The sequence below is a fragment of the Typopeltis vanoorti genome, chromosome 10 (genome assembly GCF_054136105.1).
Source record: "Typopeltis vanoorti isolate ZY-2024b chromosome 10, IOZ_Tvanoo_1.0, whole genome shotgun sequence".
Classification (NCBI taxonomy): domain Eukaryota; kingdom Metazoa; phylum Arthropoda; class Arachnida; order Uropygi; family Thelyphonidae; genus Typopeltis; species Typopeltis vanoorti.
In genome coordinates, this window is record NC_143558.1 from 31,079,855 (window position 1) to 31,098,517 (window position 18,663).

An 18,663-nucleotide genomic window follows, 5' to 3' on the forward strand; every position below is an offset into this window, starting at 1 on the left:
TTGTTTTGTCTCTTTTCGCTCATACTTAAATAATAAAAAAAATATTAAATACTATTATTAATGTAAATAACAAAATGCCATGGGGAAAGAACGTGTCTACGTAAGAGCCAATCGAATAACTACTGCATAAACGTGGCTCTCGACTGTCACTTGCGGTGCCTGGGAGTCGCCAGTCAGTATTGATAATGTTAGTGTAATAATGATAAGCGTAATAATAAAAACCGCGTTAGACCAAAACCCACGTTGTTCAAAACCGCGCTATACAAGGTATTCCTGTACTCTAGATCACAGATAGTGAAAGAAAACTTTCTATGAACAGATCAAAACTTGATCTCTTATTTTTCACAGAACATCAACTGACATTTAATAACAGTCCACTTCAATTTTCAAAGTAAATTTTTCATTATTCCTTCCATAAGAAGGGTGATACACGATATCAAACCTGACATGCACATGTCAGGTTTGATGTTACATGCCAGAGACCACTAAATGTAGAATATTTTCTCTTTATGATCTGCTCTAGCTCAAAATTTTCTTACCATAATTTGTTACTTTCATTTTCTGCTTTACTGCTCCCCTGGTTGGATGATGCAAACTGTTCATCCAACCAGAATACTGGATAATCATCATCATCATTCTCCCAATACTTGACCAACTCTCCTTTCAGATACACTGCAGACATCAGCTCTCCTCTTGATGAATCAGACTTTATCTGAGTTTTCTTTTCTATGGAAACAACTTTCACCCACCCAATCTCAGACACTTTGGCACTTAAATGATACAATGGGACAACTTCCATGATTTTAGACCACTTTGGTCAGAGCAAACACTTGCTCTGACCAAATAACTGACATAATCCTTGCTAGAATAATGGTCTTCATTCTCCATTCCAAAGAAAACTATGGACCACTATCCTAGCCCTTGTTCTTCAACATGTGGGCCAAAGAAGTCCAAATAAAAATTCAGCATATCACAAACATCTCAAGTCAAAAACTTTAGCTTCAAACCCAGGCTATGCTATAGCTCACAATGTTTGTAAAAAAAAAACATCAACAAATTCAAATCAGACTTTGAAAGGGCCAAATGCAAAAAAAATCTACTGTCTACTCAGATAGCAGTTGAGCCTTCCTAGCTAAGACTATCAGATGCAACTTCTACCCTTCTGTAGCAATATTGCATCTATTGTACCATCGCTCCAACTCTTGTATAGACAACCAAGGAAACTTACCTTCCATTATACCACAAACATCTCACTGCAATTTTTCCTCTGATCTTTCATCAGAAAAATTCCTCATTAGTCTGGATACCAATTAAATTTTTCGAACTAGATGGCATCTCCACAATTCTGCTGAAAATATGTGCTCCAGAATTAACATCCATCCTGTACTGCCTATTCAAGTTGTCATACTAGTGATATAGTACGTCCACAGATTCGAGACCCTTCAACACTTCTGCGCATGTCACAAAAAAGGAGAATCCATTCCGATAATAGGGTAATCAATCCGTCTTCTGGAATGAGTTGTTTATTATTACATGTCAGAAAATAACTTCTCTTTTATGATCACTGTAGTTTTTAAAGTGGTAACTATTTTGCTTGTATAACAGTTGGAAAATTTTATCTATAAACCATGTGATTTCGTGTGTTGGCAACCAATTCATACGCCCTTCATTTCTTTCTTCCCTTCAGCATGAATCGACTATTCTTGGCACCAAGCCAAGCGAAGCTCTACAAAGTGTGGGCGTACTATATTGTAAACGGGGGGGTTTCTTACGTCAACTGCGCCATTGTAATACTGTGAGGTTTTGTTTTTTTGTTTACTATATATATATTCTATTCTTGTATCTATAATGTTTCTCAAACTTAATATTCATTTCCTATTACTTCCCTTCTTTATTGTTCTACCTTAAGTATAAATTTTCTTGCCTGGGATCTCCAGATATTTATTTGATTGAAGACTGCACCTCTGAAATTCCCCTATAGGCAAAAGAAAGTTTTTATACCCTTGTAGATCAATTAATCACTTATATCCTATTTTAGCCAAGGTTTGCAGTCATGGCAAAATTTACTCATAAATCACTACTATATTGCGGTTCTGCTATCAGGTCTGAGTTTATTTTGAATCAGTGCATTGCAAAAAGATTGAATCGAACAACTATTTTTATCAACAATAACAACAAGTTTAATTTCTGATCAAATAATTATACATCACATGAAATCACAAGATTCATTTATGAAAAGTAATTCTTAGTCTTTCTCAATCACTCAACTTGATTTATATTGAATTCTCTCATGCTTACTTAGTTAGACTTTCAACAAGCATACTTTATATTACAAATATCAGCAAGTTATACCTATAACATGAAATCGTTAGTTGCGCTTGACATTCCTAATTTAGCATCAATCAAAATACAACATACATGTTTACAAATATATCTCTCAGAATCTCATTCCTTTCAAACACTTAATCACAATCTAATTTCTCACACTTACTTAGTTAGACCTTCAACAAGCATACTCTATATTACAAATATCATAAGATTCAATCATAAGTACACATATAATCAATTGAAGAAATTTCAATAGCTCAATATTTTCTCCCAGGGAAATTAACTGCACTCATGCTTCACTCATTTGCAATTACACACATTTACGAGAAATGTTCATTTATAAATTATACATTCGTACAAGAAAATTCAGGTGAATTCCTACTGTAAAAGTCAATGTTTTTAGATAATTTATTTTAGCAACATCGAAATTTTACAATATCTACTGAACAGCAAGGAAGCAATCCTACATCCAGTATCCCATTAAAAGGGGCTTGATCATCTATCAAGCACACCCATTTCCCTCACCTCAATCCTCTTGAAAACAAAGGAGAAGGTAACTTCTCCCCCATCAACAGATAACTTCTGCATAAACAATATTTTCAGGGCATTCAACTGTCTAGTATAGAGACTTCCACATCAAGTTGACATATTCAGGTTCTGCCTTCATCCCTTTGTGATTTTATTGCCTGTTTCTTCTTGTTCACTGTGTGTCATGGTGGATGGCTTCTTGTCATGGATTTCTCTATTAACACCAGGGTACCACTGGGCCTAGTGCTTTTGCTCACATTATTTCTCCTATCTATTAATTCTCTATTTATAGTTCTGATAATGACATCACACTCCATCCTGTTTTTCATTCTGACATGCCTTGCAGTGTGCAAATGATTCAAACTTCAAGATCTTCCATGATCAATGTCTTCAAACATTTCTGACAGAGACCATGGCAGGCAGAGTGTTTTACAAATGGCAATTTGTCACAAGTATCATCTCATGCTCTCTTACTTTTGATAGCATTCAGGTCTCCAGTCAGGATTGATTTCTCTTCTTGGACTGACTTATACCTCTAGCCTTTCCTGGCACAAACACATCATATTCACAGCCTACCCTCCACAAATACATTATATTCACATCCATAAACAGATCATATTCACAGGTCTGCATATCCTCTTCCATTCAAAACACTAGTTTCTGCGTATACAACTCTTAACACTAAAATATCCAAAATACACCCTAAGAAGATTCTCACATTTGGGATGGCAAACCAAAAACATCTGTAAATACATACCTAATGCTATCCAGAAGAGAGCCATCAACTTAATAGATGATCCCTCCAGTCACCCTCATAGTGACTGGAGAGATCTTTGTTTTTCACATTATGCCATTTCAGTAGACATCTTAATGTCTACTGAAATGCTGGTCACATATATACATAGTTTGGGTCTAAAAACATTAAAACTTTCCTCCTATTCCTCTTTCATTCCATCCACCTCTTTTCTTTTGAACACTCTTCTCTATAGTGATTTCTCCAAGTACTGTTAACCTCTAGATGCTCAAGAAACACATCAACAGATTCCTTCTATCTCTCTGACTGCTTGTCCATGCATGGCACTGTTGTGCAATAGATTTTTTGACCACTGTATAGAAATAAATTCTGTATGTGCTTCATTATCTGTAATTAACTTGAACCAGTGGATATGCATTACCACATACAGACATTTAAATATGACCTAACAGAACCCAAATCAGCTGGCACAGCAACCACTGTTCACCTCAGCTATCCAACTAACATGCCTGATGAATGATTTTATCTGTAACAAAAATTGTACTCGTCCATTTGACAGATGTGATATTCCAAATAAATTCATTTGTAATAAATCATATATTTCTTTCACTGCTATAACCATCTTATTCTGTATTTATTAAAGTGATCCTTACATAATCATTTTTACTTTTATGATGTATCACATACTGAAAGAACGTTCTCAAGAATATCTTTTGGCTGGCACGTCCAATACTCTCTCATTGAAGATGGATACAGTTGCAATGACTTGGGAGCATCATATTCCTCCAATTTATACTGGCTACAAACATGACTTGTTACATGGCATGATGCACCTAGTCCATGTGGTGTCCTTTGACTTATTTTCAAACAGTGTATTTGCCTATAGGATATACTATAAAGGAATGGAGGAACATAATTTATGCTTTGTAATTTCAACTAAAACTGAATTATAGAGTCTATATGACAAAACCTTTTGAGTTTTATGATTAAGATATATATAACATAAAAATAAAAAATCATTAAAACCTGTTATAGAAGACAATTCTAAAGGAAGAAGAACTTCATTTAAATTTTTTGCATGCTCTTCTTCACAAAGTGTAGAATTTTTAATGTGGTCTGGGTCAACTGGAAATATTTCATCTACAAAACTATCTTTGTTAAGATGATTTCCTAGAAAAAAAAAATTATAACTTAGTAACTGGTTGTTAAATTATCATTATTATTATTATTACTTGGGCAGTTCTGCAAAGTGCCATATTCTCAAAGACTCACTATCAGATGCCCCACAGTAACCATTATTTACACAATACCTAATATACTTTTCCATGAAATCACTCACTGCCAAAGCATTCAAAATGAACTCTCTCATGCTCCTGTTAGCCTCATACTTACACAATTTCCAGGGTGATCCCTTGTTCTCATGCAGTGAAAAATTTCTTCTGCATCAATCCTATAAAATTCCTTTAGTAACACAAATATGTTTCTATCAGATCTCATTGTTTCCTCCTATCAGCTAAAATTTGTGATTCTCCTAACAGAGAACACCAAATTTAGCTTTGTGTTCCCTGTTAGGAGAAACAGGGAACAAGAATGTTCCTTGTTTCTCCTAACATGGAACATTCCATAGACCTGTCACTATCTTGGTCATTTTCCTATGGATCTTCTCCACAATTTCTCATTCACAAGAAACTCTTGATTAGATCCATGCACAGAAATCCAGATGTGGCTATATCAAAGTCTTAGAGAGAGAGAGAGAGAGAGAGAGAGAGAGAAAATGTCAATAAATTTCTTCTTTCCAAACCTTCACACATAGACCTGACAACATTTTCTTTTTTGTAGCTCCTGCTTAATGATGTCACCCATCCAACTGAACCCTGACTTATCATATTAACCATAGCTATATTGTTTGAAACCAATTCTGTCAAACACCCTTTGACCATCTGCCATGCACTGCTTTAAGCTATCTCCTCAGCATGTCATAATCATTAGCATTGTAGCTGCCCATTATATCACTTCTTAATTAAAAATTCCAGATGCTTAGACACCTTCCAGGTTAAGAAGGGATATATGGGCAACTACAATGCCAATAATTATGAAAAGCTGAGGAGATAGCTTAAAACATGTCAGAATAAGAATCTCTAAAGGAAAGATGTTGGCAGTGTGACATGATTGGTTGGCAAGTCGGTCAACCCATAAGGAGGTTCTTTGAGAACATTTCACAGAAGCCAGAGATCAGCTGTGCATCACTGCATGGATGCCTCATTCACCAGATCTGATTCTCATGATTTCTGGCTCTAGGAATTTCTCAAAGACAGAGTTTATCGGAATCATCCTGATAAGCATAATACAGCATGTGCAGATCAGTACTGATCAGCTGCATTTTGCTGTTGAACACACTATGCAAATGATGCACTTTGTGGCATACTGAGAAGGCCAGCATTGAACAGTATAGTCCACGAATGCATAATGGAAGTGAATAAAAATGCATTACTTATGTTTGTGTCACTTTTTTCCCTTCTTATACACACAGAAAAATTATTACATCTACATTCAGTATATCATACAGTACCCCTGGTGGTGAATTTTAGAAATATCTTTTTTTTTTTTTTTTTTTCTTTTTCTTCTCAGATACTGCTTCTGCATGAAACAATGTATTTCTGCAAAGTTTCACAGCACTTGGATCACCGGTGGTGCTCTGCAAGGCCTTAACCAGGGATACTTTAATTTTGATCACCTTGTATTTACTTCTGATATGAAATTTGCAAGAGTTTTTAGTAACAATGCTGATGGTGGCTTTACAGGAGAAATTGAATAAGCTGGAAAGGTGAGCAAATGAACAGAGAAATTCGTTTAATGCAGCTAAATGTAAGGTTTAAAATTTGAGATCCATAGACTATACAAAGAGGCTGCATACTCTCTTGTCGTACCATATTGGATGAGGTAGAGGAAGCATGGGATCTTGAGTGATGGTAGATAGAAATATGAAGGGGACATATTGCAAAGAGAACGTATTTCTGGAGTTTATGGGAAACAACTATGTTAGGTAGTATGTAACAGAAAGTATACAAATCCAAAATCAAGGATCTTGAATTTGATCATCTCATTAAGCAATGTTATTATAAATAGGGTGTCACGTCCTCTAGTTGATGAGTGATGTGATCATCTGGATAGTAATCATCAATATGAAGACTTCTGTAAGAAAAGGATAGATGAGGATCTCTCAATCTGGTAATTAAGACAAATTCAGTAGACAGGTTGCAGTTATATCATGAGTGAAAAATTGGTTGAAAAGGTGATCAAATGTTGCTTGCAGCCAACACAAAAACTATCTTACAGGCATAATGCCTAAATGTATTCCAAATGTGTCAGAAAGTTAAATTAGGTGTGAAATGGATGAATGAAGAGGCGAGGCATACAATCTGAAAGAAGGTATTATGGAGGCAGAACAAGAGGAGTAGTAATAATCAGTTGTATGCGGAGTACAAGAGCAGATGATGAAGTTTACTTGCTTGTGCAGTATGAGCAGCAGTTAGCTAATAAAGGGGAGGAGGATTATCTGGGAGTTTTTTTAAATGATGAATTCTTCATGCAGAACGTGAGTGAGTGAGCAGGAGGTATATGATGAATTGATAAACTTGATGTTAATAAGGTTGTAGAGCTTGATGATATATCATCACGTGTTTCAGGGGAGTGTTCCAAAGAGTTAACAGCTTTGATATACCTTTTTTAACATGAAGCGAGTGATGAGGAGGTATATCTGAGGTCTGGGTTAGTCGTGAGGGTGGAAAGAGGGGAAAATAGTTCCACTGCATAAAGGAGGTTCCAAGACTGCTGTTGTAAATTATCGACCAATCAGCATATCAGGAATCGTTGTCAAGGTCTTGGAGAAATTAGTCAAGAGAAATATACAGGATTGGATAGATGAAAATGGGATACTGTATGGGGGACAGCATGGTTTTGTGAAGGGTAGATCATGCCTCAGTAACTAGCTCATGTTTTATAACACAGTGACGGCTGACCTGGATAAGGGTAATGGGTTTACAGTGATTCTACTGGACCTTGCTAAGGCTTTTGACAGGATACCACATGGAATTCTAATCAGTAAACTGCAGCATATGGGGATGGATATAGGTTGATGAGATGGATAGGAGGGTGGTTGATGAAGAGATATCAGAGAGTGGTTTATTCAGGAGTAGAGTCCAAAAGATGGCCTGTGACTAGTGGTGTGCCGCAGGGTTCTGTTCTTGGACCATTACTTTTCAATTTGTTCATTAACGATATAGGAAAGGATCTGAGAGGAAGTGTTCATTTGTTTGCTGATGATGCAAAGTTGGGTAGAGCAATGGTGGGTGCACAGGTGTCAAAATTTTGCAAGATGATTTGGATAGTTTGGAGGACTGGGCTAAGGTGAATGGATGTCAATTTAATGTGGCAAAGTGTAAGGTTATGCAGTTTGGGGTGAAAAGATTAGCAGCAGTATATCACATTGGTAGAACTGTACTCAAGGAGATTGACAAGGCCCGGGGATTTGGGAGTGTTGGTGGATAGGGAGTTGAAGTTTAGGGGGCACATCGCAAAAGTGGCTAAATCAGCTCATCAAATCACTTGGTTGCTGAAAAATACTTTAACAAGCAGAGACAAACAGGTTATTGTTCCTCTGTATCGAGTCTTAAGACCCCATCTAGACTACTGTGCCCAGGTATGGGTGCCAGGATTTCTTCTTGATGGGGAGGAGGTGGAGAGGATCCAGAGACGAGTGACCAAGGTGATAGCAGGTCTATGGAATGAACCTTATGAGAACAGGTTGAAGATTTGTGGGTTGCAGAAATTAGTTGATAGGCAGAAAAGGGGTGATATGATTGAGACATTCAAATTACTGAAGGGTTTCTATAAGATTAATTCAGAAGATATTTTTGAGAGTAGGACTGGTGGTGGGAAGTCTAGGAGCCATACATGGAAGCTGGGCAAGAGTGTGGTTAGCAAGATTGTTAGAGCTAGGTATTTTACTTGGAGAGTGGTGAATGAGTGGAATAAGCTGCCAGAGTCTGTTGTGGGTACCATGACTGTGAATGAGTTCAAGGCAAGGTATGATAGATACTGTGTGAATGTCGAAAAGTTTGTTGAAAAACAATATTTCTGTAAAACTTCTAGCAGAGATGATCTCTATGCAGGCTGCTGCATAGGGAATGGGCAGAGGAAAGGCAGCACAAAAAGTGCTGAAATAAGTGCATCACAGCTGAATTTTCCATGTCGCTACATACAAGTTTATTATCACCCAAATGCCACTAGCCATTGCAGAGTGAAGTGCATGTAACTCTACAACTTAAAGACTGTCACAGTTTAACACTGACTCACAAAATTCTTAAAAATTTAACAACTGGCTTGCACAAGCAGGTGAGAGCCATACCACTGTTTATATCTATACTATAAGATTCCCTTGCAAACTAGTTTGTTTCTATTATCACCTCTCATTCATCTATTTTATAAACTATGAAGACCACATATTTTCAATCTGTACTAATATGCACCATTCCATAGGGCTGGATGGAGTTTGTGTTTAGGGTTAGAGTTGAAGCAGCTAAACCCATGAGGACAGTGTAATATGTCAGTAAGCTGCATGTGTTCTCATGGCCAGTTTGCCTGGTGTGTGTGTGGGTGTGGGTGGGATGATAAACCCAAGTTTCTGAGTTTATCATCCTACTGAAAAGCCCTTAAAATGGTTCTTTGCACCACAGGGCAAAATTATCTTGCTCACTCTCTGGATCTTTTCAACTATCCTTATCAATTCCTTTACAAGGCTTTGATAAGGACACGTCTCAACACAAGTCAGCATTTTAACATAGCAAGTGATCCTATATGATGACTTAACCACCTTGGCTATGTGGTCTTTAGCTTGCAATGATTCAGTATCAGCTATATCTCTTATCACCCTCCACAACTTTGCACAATCAGAAAATAACTGGATATTACCTTGTAGATCATCCCTAATATCATTAATATACAACATCTTGCCATAAATACTGTTACAACTTCCACACCACCATACTTGCCCACAAAATTGCACGAGCCTGGTTCCATTAGGCTGCATGCAGCCAACATTTGGGTGTTTATTAGTAAAGAGAGAATTGTCTAGCATGTATGGGTTAACATGCAGTGGGGAGATTATAAGAACAATGTAGATGTAATAGCACTTCACAAGGTTGGAATGCAACCACCTGTTATTTTCAGCATGCTAAACACACTCGGGATCATTAAGATGTTTGTGTGTTAGACTATTAATCATTATAACGATACAGGAGACATATCTAACTGCCAAAGAAGAGGTGACCATGCTGCATTAGGATGCAACAGCTTGTGAGGGCATGCCTCTGCCATAATCCTGTGAGACCACAGAAAGTGATGTCATGAGAGATGAACACTTTGCAGAGTATGATGTCACGTGTACTAACTGATGACCTGGGAGTGAGAGTCTATTGTCGTTCTACTGGACATTTCCTAACACCACAACTTAAGCAGCAAAGGGTGATAAAATCAAAGGCACTTCCCCAGTGGTACACAAACAACAGACACAGAGATATCCTCTTCACAGATGAGAAGATTTTTTGCCATTGAAGAGTCATTTAACCACCAAAATGGGTATATGCTCCAGCATGTGACATAGCACCCAGGATTCAGAGAGGTCATTACCCCTATATCAGGGATGGTTTGGTAATTATTACGGTATCCAAGTTGCATTTCTGCGAGAAAGGGGTCAAAACCTCTGTAAAAGTGTATTGAGACACTGTGCTGGAACCTGTGGCATGGCCCCCGAACAGTGTCTCGATACACTTTGGCAGAGGTTTTGTCCCCTTTCTCACAGAAATGCAACTTGTTTAATGTTATAGTTCAAGGTATTAGAAATACCTTGTTTTATGGTAGACAGTGGATCTTCCAACAGGACTCAGCTCCTGCACACATGCAAGGACCACACAACAGTGGTTGGAGGCAAATGTTCCCAACCACATATCACCATCCTGATTGGCTCCACCTGAAAGTCTTGATCCAGATCCATTGGAGTTTGAATTGTGGTCGGAGCTTGAAAGAGTAGCCTGCAAGTAATGACACCCCAGCATCACCAGTCTGAAGGTGGATTTAGAGTGAGCAGTGGCAGCGTTTCTGTTGGATGTTGTATGTACCGTAATTAATATGTGGTCTCACAAACTTCAGGTGTGCATGAAGACAAAATTGACATAATACCTGTGGTATCTCAGTGATTATCCTCTTTCTCTTAGATCACACCATTATATATATCACTTTATGATACATGCCATCATCCACTATATTATTTGTCACAAGCTTATTTTGCATGTCCATTTCTTTGAGTTTGTATATACCTTCTCTGGGATAATCCTGTCAAATGTCCTGACAAAATCCAGAACTATGATGGTAATCCATTCCCCTTTCTACTATCACAATCATAGAATATGAGCAGATTGCTAAAGCAACATCTACATTTATAAAACCATACAGTTCTCTACAGATGATCAAAGTCATATCTACTGACTTTTAGATGAGATGAGAATTCTTACAACCTCTCCAATATCTTAATGACCACTCACTCTAGAGATAAATAATAATAAAAGTGAGTGAAGTATTATGAATGCTATGTAAAAGTAACTATCGGGAAGTGAGGCACCAGGTAAGTTGTAATGTGGTAGATATAATTATGTGAGTGGGTTACAAAATTTGAATGATGTCGGGGGGGGGGGGACAACTAAAAATGAATCATGAAATAAAAGTATAAAAAAAGTCAATAACATTTAAGCAAAAATTAGTGACAGATTATGCAAGTATGTAACATGTTCATGTATCACATAATTTATTGCTAACTTATGAAACAGAAATAAAAGAATTTAATCAAACCTGGACTTTCTGAAACAAATCTGGGAATCTCAATGGAAGAATATTCTTCATTCACTTCATGATCATCTTCCAATTCTGAAACCAAATGTATGTGAAGTTATAATTTATATTCTTAGTCATTTAAATTACAGTTGCAAATCCTGTGACCCTAGGCTATAACTTGTAAAATCTATAGATTATTCAAGAATTAATTATTCATGATACTAATTACACCTGGTATTCTGTATGATAAATACAGAATACTAATACAAGTTGTATGGGTGTTTTATCCACATTATCATACTGCAGTATAATATGATAATGAACATTATGCATTGAATAGGTAGAATACAATCAGTGTGCTATAAATAAAGACTATTGATGTTATGTTAAATTTCTCTTTTATTTTAATGGAAAGAAATTTAAGCACCACTATGATACTTAAATAAATTAATAAGGTGTCATTTCATAAAATAAAAACAAAACTCAGTGCCTTCATTATGATAAAATTGACATTACTACTGTCAGGAGTAATAACCATTAATTTCCAAACATTTCACTCTTTATGTTAAAGTCGTCTTCTGGAGTATGCAGAAGTATTGCTAATTTGGTCAACCATTACTCTACTGAACTTAACTCTGGTGGGAAAAAAAAAAAAAATAAAACATTAAGCAACAGTAATGTTTTATGTAGCAGAGATCAAATTCTTATCAATCTTCAATAATATTGCATTAGTGGTGACCAAATCAGTATTTAAAATAAGAACTGAGGTTGTTATTAACAAATCATGACTAATGTCCTGGAATAAGGACTTTGACTATGAAATAAGGAATATAACTAAGGGCTGTCATTCTACAGCCCTATTTATTAAGACCAGTTTTATGTGAGTCGAATATATGCACTCCATAGTCTTGAGATTTTTAGGACATCATTATTGATGAGATTAAGGTGGTTGAATAGAACTTCACAGGCTTCTATAAATTTGCACTCGTAGGTGCAATATAATGAAAAGGTGCTTTTCCAATCAATTCTGTGTAGAGATTTCACCAGGTCAGAAAGGCGAGATTTACAATATGGTTACATTTGTGTAGCATTCTATTTATTTTTTCTGATAGCCTTTTAATGTGCGAAATGATTTTATTATAATTTAATTTTTATTTTTCAATTGCAATCTTGTGAAGAATTTTGTCAATAGTACTTTTGCTATAGCCATTTTTTTAGAAAATGATTGCTAATAATTTGTAATTCATTATTTGCTCAATCATGTTTGCTCATTGGAACAAACAGGGTACAGGTCTGTTTATGAGCGTTTGCTCTAGCAGATCTTGATAATTAATATTATAGTAGTAAGACTTATACGTTGGTTAGACATAACTGGTAATTAATTTAAGGAATTAACAACGCATATAAAGTATATTAATTAAAGATAACTTTAATCAATCACTTCTATATTTCGGCAATGCCACATTGCCATCTTCAGGAACATAAAGATATGCTATGTGCACTAAGGAACTAACAAAGCAAATGAGGAAGAAAGTAAGAAACTAATTTTGTTCCTAAAGTCCTAATGGTGCCCTCTTGCGGGCTAATTTGGTAGTCTTGGCAGTTGGGCTGAAGTTCTCATAATGAAAGTCTCCCAAATTTGGGGCAGTTTCATGCACCCAAATTTGTTGAGGTTAGGAACGTTTTTTAGAGCTGCTGAAGATTCTTCGAATAATCTTTCGTATTTAAACTTGCTGCGATGGATTATTTTTGTTTTCTTCCAACGAATTTTATGGTGGGTATCTAAGGCATGGTCTGCCAGCCCAGAGCGGCGCTGTACTGGTGAAACCGGATGTAGTCTTGGTGTTCTGAAATCCTGATATTTGTTGTTCTGCCTGTTTGGCCAAAGTAGGACAATTTGCAGCTGCAAGGGACCTGGTATACACCAGGTAGGTCTAGGGGAAGTGGTTGGTCTTTGGTAGAGCGGATAAGGGATGCCAACTTTTTATATGGTCTGTAACAATAAGTAAGGTCATATTTTTTGAGGATATTAGTTATTTTTTCAGAGGTGCCCTGGATGTAGGGGATAGTGATAGACTTGGTATTCTTTATTGTGGAGGGGGGGGGAGGGGGGTTGTGGTTTACAGGTTTTAGTATTTTTTGGATTTTTTTGGGGTTATAGCCATTGGCTAAGAAAGTGTTGAGGATGTGGTTTAGTTCCATAGTCAGGGCCTTGTCTTCTGAGCAGATTAATTTTGCCCTGTTATATGGTGTTTTTATCACCCCATATTGTTGTGAGGGGGGGGGGATTGCTGGTGAATGTATCTGCCAGTGTGGGTGGGTTTTCTGTAAACAGAGAAAACCAAAGATCCATCAAGCTGGCGGGTGATTAAAGTGTCTAGGAAGGGGAGGGTGTTGTTTTCCTCTTTTTCTAAGGTGAACTGGACTCTGGGATGTTGGTTGTTTAAGTGTGTTAGGAAGGAGTGGAGTGTGTCTGAGCCATGTGGCCAAATAGCAAACACATCATCCACATAACGAAGCCAAATAGTGGGTTTTTGTGGGGCGGAGTTTAAGGCTTTCTCTTCAAATGTCTCCATAAGAGACATTTGAAGAGAAATTGGCCAAGGGTGGGGAAAGTGGTGAACCCATGGCTGTCCCCTCTATCTGTTTGTAGAACTTTCCTTGCCAAACATGAAAAAATACGAAAACCTGACAAAGACTTCTACTTCTGTACCCCAGCCACCACTTAACACAGTAGTCAACCTCTCGTCGGCAGTTTTAAAGCCTGAAACACTCACCGCACTTTCACGTGGTCACAATTTCGCCCTAGCTCCTAAAAGGATACCTGCTGAAGAAATCATGATCCAAATAGAGCGTGAAATTCGCAACCTGCCTAACCATATCGCCAACAACGTGAGACTGGATGTAGTCGGTGTTCTCACTAAAGCCAAACCTCCAAAATCCAACTTATCCAAAAACGAATATACAGCCCTACAAGAATTAAAAAACAACAAAAAAATAGTAATCACCAAAGCTGATAAGGGAAGCGCCACTGTGGTACTCAATCAAAAAGACTACAAAGGTAAGCTAAATTCTTTAATACGAGACCGTACTACTTACCTCCCCATTGAATATAATCCGACCAGCTCTCAGATTAGAACTATCCACAGACTCCTTAAGAAAGTCACTTCTTGGCCTGTGGAAGTCACCAACAAACTTAAACCTTATAACTCTAGACCCCCCCGATTATATGGACTCCCAAAAATACATAAACAATATGTGCCATTGCGTCCCATAGTGGATGGCATTGATTCCCCCACATATAAATTAGCCAAACATTTAGCCAAAACGCTCACACACTACACTGGCAACACACCATCACACATAAAAAACTCGGCCCACTTTAAAGCCAGTATAGAAAACCTCACACTCCAACACACTGACATAATGGTCAGTTTTGACGTCTCCTCCCTATTCACTAATGTCCCACTCAAAGAAACCCTTGAGCTCATCCAAGCCAAGTTTCCTCCCGATATCTCAGCCCTATTTCAGTTCACAATGAACTCAGGCTATTTCGTTTGGCAAGGAAAGTTCTACAAACAGATAGAGGGGACAGCCATGGGTTCACCACTTTCCCCACCCTTGGCCAATTTCTCTTCAAATGTCTCTTATGGAGACATTTGAAGAGAAAGCCTTAAACTCCGCCCCACAAAAACCCACTATTTGGCTTCGTTATGTGGATGATGTGTTTGCTATTTGGCCACATGGCTCAGACACACTCCACTCCTTCCTAACACACTTAAACAACCAACATCCCAGAGTCCAGTTCACCTTAGAAAAAGAGGAAAACAACACCCTCCCCTTCCTAGACACTTTAATCACCCGCCAGCTTGATGGATCTTTGGTTTTCTCTGTTTACAGACAACCCACCCACACTGGCAAATACATTCACCAGCAATCCCCCCCCCTCACAACAATATGGGGTGATAAAAACACCATATAACAGGGCAAAATTAATCTGCTCAGATGACAAGGCCCTGACTATGGAACTAAACCACATCCTCAACACTTTCTTAGCCAATGGCTATAACCCCCAAAAAATCCAAAAAATACTAAAACCTGTAAACCACAACCCCCCTCCCCCCTCCACAATAAAGACTACACCAAGTCTATCACTATCCCCTACATCCAGGGCACCTCTGAAAAAATAACTAATATCCTCAAAAAATATGACCTTACTTCCTGTTACAGACCATATAAAAAGTTGGCATCCCTTATCTGCTCTACCAAGACCAACCACTTCCCCTAGACCTACCTGATGTATACCAGGTCCCTTGCAGCTGCAAATTGTCCTACTTTGGCCAAACAGGCAGAACAACAAATATCAGGATTTCAGAACACCAAGACTACATCCGGTTTCACCAGTACAGCCGCTCTGGGCTGGCAGACCATGCCTTAGATACCCACCATAAAATTCGTTGGAAGAAAACAAAAATAATCCATCGCAGCAAGTTTAAATACGAAAGATTATTCAAAGAATCTTCAGCAGCTCTAAAAAACGTTCCTAACCTCAACAAATTTGGGTGCATGAAACTGCCCCAAATTTGGGAGACTTTCATTATGAGAACTTCAGCCCGACTACCAAATTAGCCCACAAGAGGGCACCATTAGGACTTTAGGAACAAAATTAGTTTCTTACTTTCTTCCTCATTTGCTTTGTTAGTTCCTTAGTGCACATAGCATATCTTTATGTTCCTGAAGATGGCAATGTGACATTACCGAAATATAGAAGTGATTCATTAAAGTTATCTTTAATTAATATACTTTATATGCATTGTTAATTCCGTAAATTAATTACCAGTTAATTAATATTATAGTATTCCAGGGCATCAGTCATAATGTTAATAACAACCTCAGTCCTTATTTTAAATATTGATTAAGCCACCATTAATGCTGTATCATTAAAGGTAACTAAGAATTTAATCTCTGCACATGTAAAATAGGACTATCTTTGATGTAGTTTTTTTTTAAGTCTATAATTTTACCATAATAAATGCTGATTACCACATGACATTAAAAGAAAGGAAGCTGAACCCATGATGTAGAACATGAATTTCTGTTTTACTGCTTTATATTCTCTCTTTCTTTATAAGACCTTGATATGAAACATAGGTCACTGTTCTGAGGTTTAGTCACTGGGTTTCATTAGGATAGAAATTGATAGAGGTTTCAGAGATGGGAAATCAAAACAATAACAGGGCTGTGAAATGCTTGCAATAATAGATAATCTGGAGGGTTGCAAAATATGGTTGATATGCAGCGAAGGAACAGGACAGAAACATAAGTTTCATAATATATTGCAGGGTTTCTCAAACTTTTTCTACAATGGAACAATTCACAAATCCTGAAATGTTCACGGAACACCTTGGTTATTTTGTAATGTATTAATTAATTGGTAATTTAGCTTATTTTATTGTTAATTAATAATGATAATTAATTAGCAATGATTATTAATTAATAATGATAATTAATTATTAATGATTATTAAGTAATAATGATAATTAATTATTAATGATTATTAAGTAATAATGATAATTAATTATTAATGATTATTAAGTAATAATGATAATTAATTATTAATGATTATTAAGTAATATTGATAATTATTTTTTAATGATTATTAGGTAATATTGATAATTATTTTTTAATGATTATTAAGTAATATTGATAATTATTAATGATCGTTAATTATAATGATAATTATTAATGATCGTTAATTATAATGATAATTAATTTTAATGATTATTAATTAATAATTAAACCATCATTAAATTAATTTGTGCTGATTTTCATTGACATATCCCATTCTGATCACCAAAAATTTATAATATTATTATAAGTACTTATGAGTGAATGCAGACTTTTTATCCTGTGTGCTGGTTTTGTAGGTTAGGTAAATATCAATAAAATAAATGAGTAAATCTAAGCGTTAAGAAAAAAACAATCATTTATTGTCAAATGATAATTAGTAAAAACAAAACATATAAAAATAGTAAAATGTATACTGCAAATTAAGTTCTTAATGACTCTGATGTTTTTGGGTCTTTGAATTACAAATTCTTTTGATATCAGGCACAATATTAGAAAATTTTAATTTTCATATTTGGTGTAGTGTCAAATCTGTTCCTGGACTTTGATTTGGTTGCAGCATAATATGAAAATCCTACCTTGCATAAATATGTCGTTGTAAAAGGAAGTGTAAAACAAGAATAGCTAGTTTTGACACGCTTGTCCAGAAATCATTTATTGGCAGTTCCTTGTTTTTTGTTTTAAATCAGAGTCACTAATTAAGTCAATTAGATTTTCTTAATCACTTGCGCTGAAGCCTGCTGACTTAGCTGTCACTGTAAATGGATTCAGAACCCAGGAATTGTCTTCACTAGATTTTGGAAAATATTGCAAAAGGGTTGATTGCAAGTCATGCAAGTGTTCTAAAATTATGTTAGATACGTCTTCATTTACTTTAGAATTTATTTCAGTCAAAAATTCATGCAAGGTGGGAAAACAATCAAAATTATTCTGTTCAACTGTAGAAATCCAGAATTGCAACTTCCTATCAAAAGATGCAATTTTATCTCTTGTATTAAAAGTTGTAATATTCTTTCCTTGTAATAATAAGTTAATTTCATTGCACTTTGTAAAAATATCTGCCAGATACGCAAGACTCATCAACGATGAAGAATTTCTTAATAATTCAATAAAATTTTGTCCTAAATTATGTGACATCAAGAAGACCATTAACTCACTACGAAGTTCAAAAAGCCTCAATAATGCTTTTCCTCTGGTTAGTCATCTCACTTCAGTATGTAATAAAGGTGCGTTATGTGCACCACCCATTTCATCGCACAAAATTTTAAATAATATGGATTGAAGTGGTCGAGATTTTACATAGTTGATCATTTTTACGGCTTCATCCAAAATAGTTTTTAAATATGTAGGAATTATTTTTATTACTAGTGCTTGTCTATGCAAAACACAATGACTTTTGGTGGCTCTTGTAGCTACTTGCAGGATACGTGTTACAACTCCCTTCATCTTTCCTACCATTGCTTGAGCACCATCTGTACAAATATCAATACACTTCTCCCAACCGATTTCCTGTTTTGTAATATAATTATTAGTACAGTTGA

General features: G+C 36.3%; 1 protein-coding gene across 6 annotated transcripts in view; it reads right to left on the minus strand.

Annotated features, from left to right (window-relative positions):
• Positions 1-18,663, minus strand: part of LOC150102306 (uncharacterized) — a 263,333-nt gene that overhangs the window by 118,054 nt on the left and 126,616 nt on the right. For 5 of the 6 annotated variants that reach the window (XM_090399072.1, XM_090399068.1, XM_090399071.1 and 2 more), the window contains 2 exons: positions 11,513-11,587; positions 4,637-4,780 (listed from right to left, as the gene is read on the minus strand). In XM_090399072.1, coding sequence (XP_090255198.1) covers positions 4,637-4,780; positions 11,513-11,587 — 219 coding nt within the window. The remainder of the gene's footprint in view (positions 1-4,636; positions 4,781-11,512; positions 11,588-18,663) is intronic. The other variant, XM_090399073.1, reaches the window with a different exon arrangement.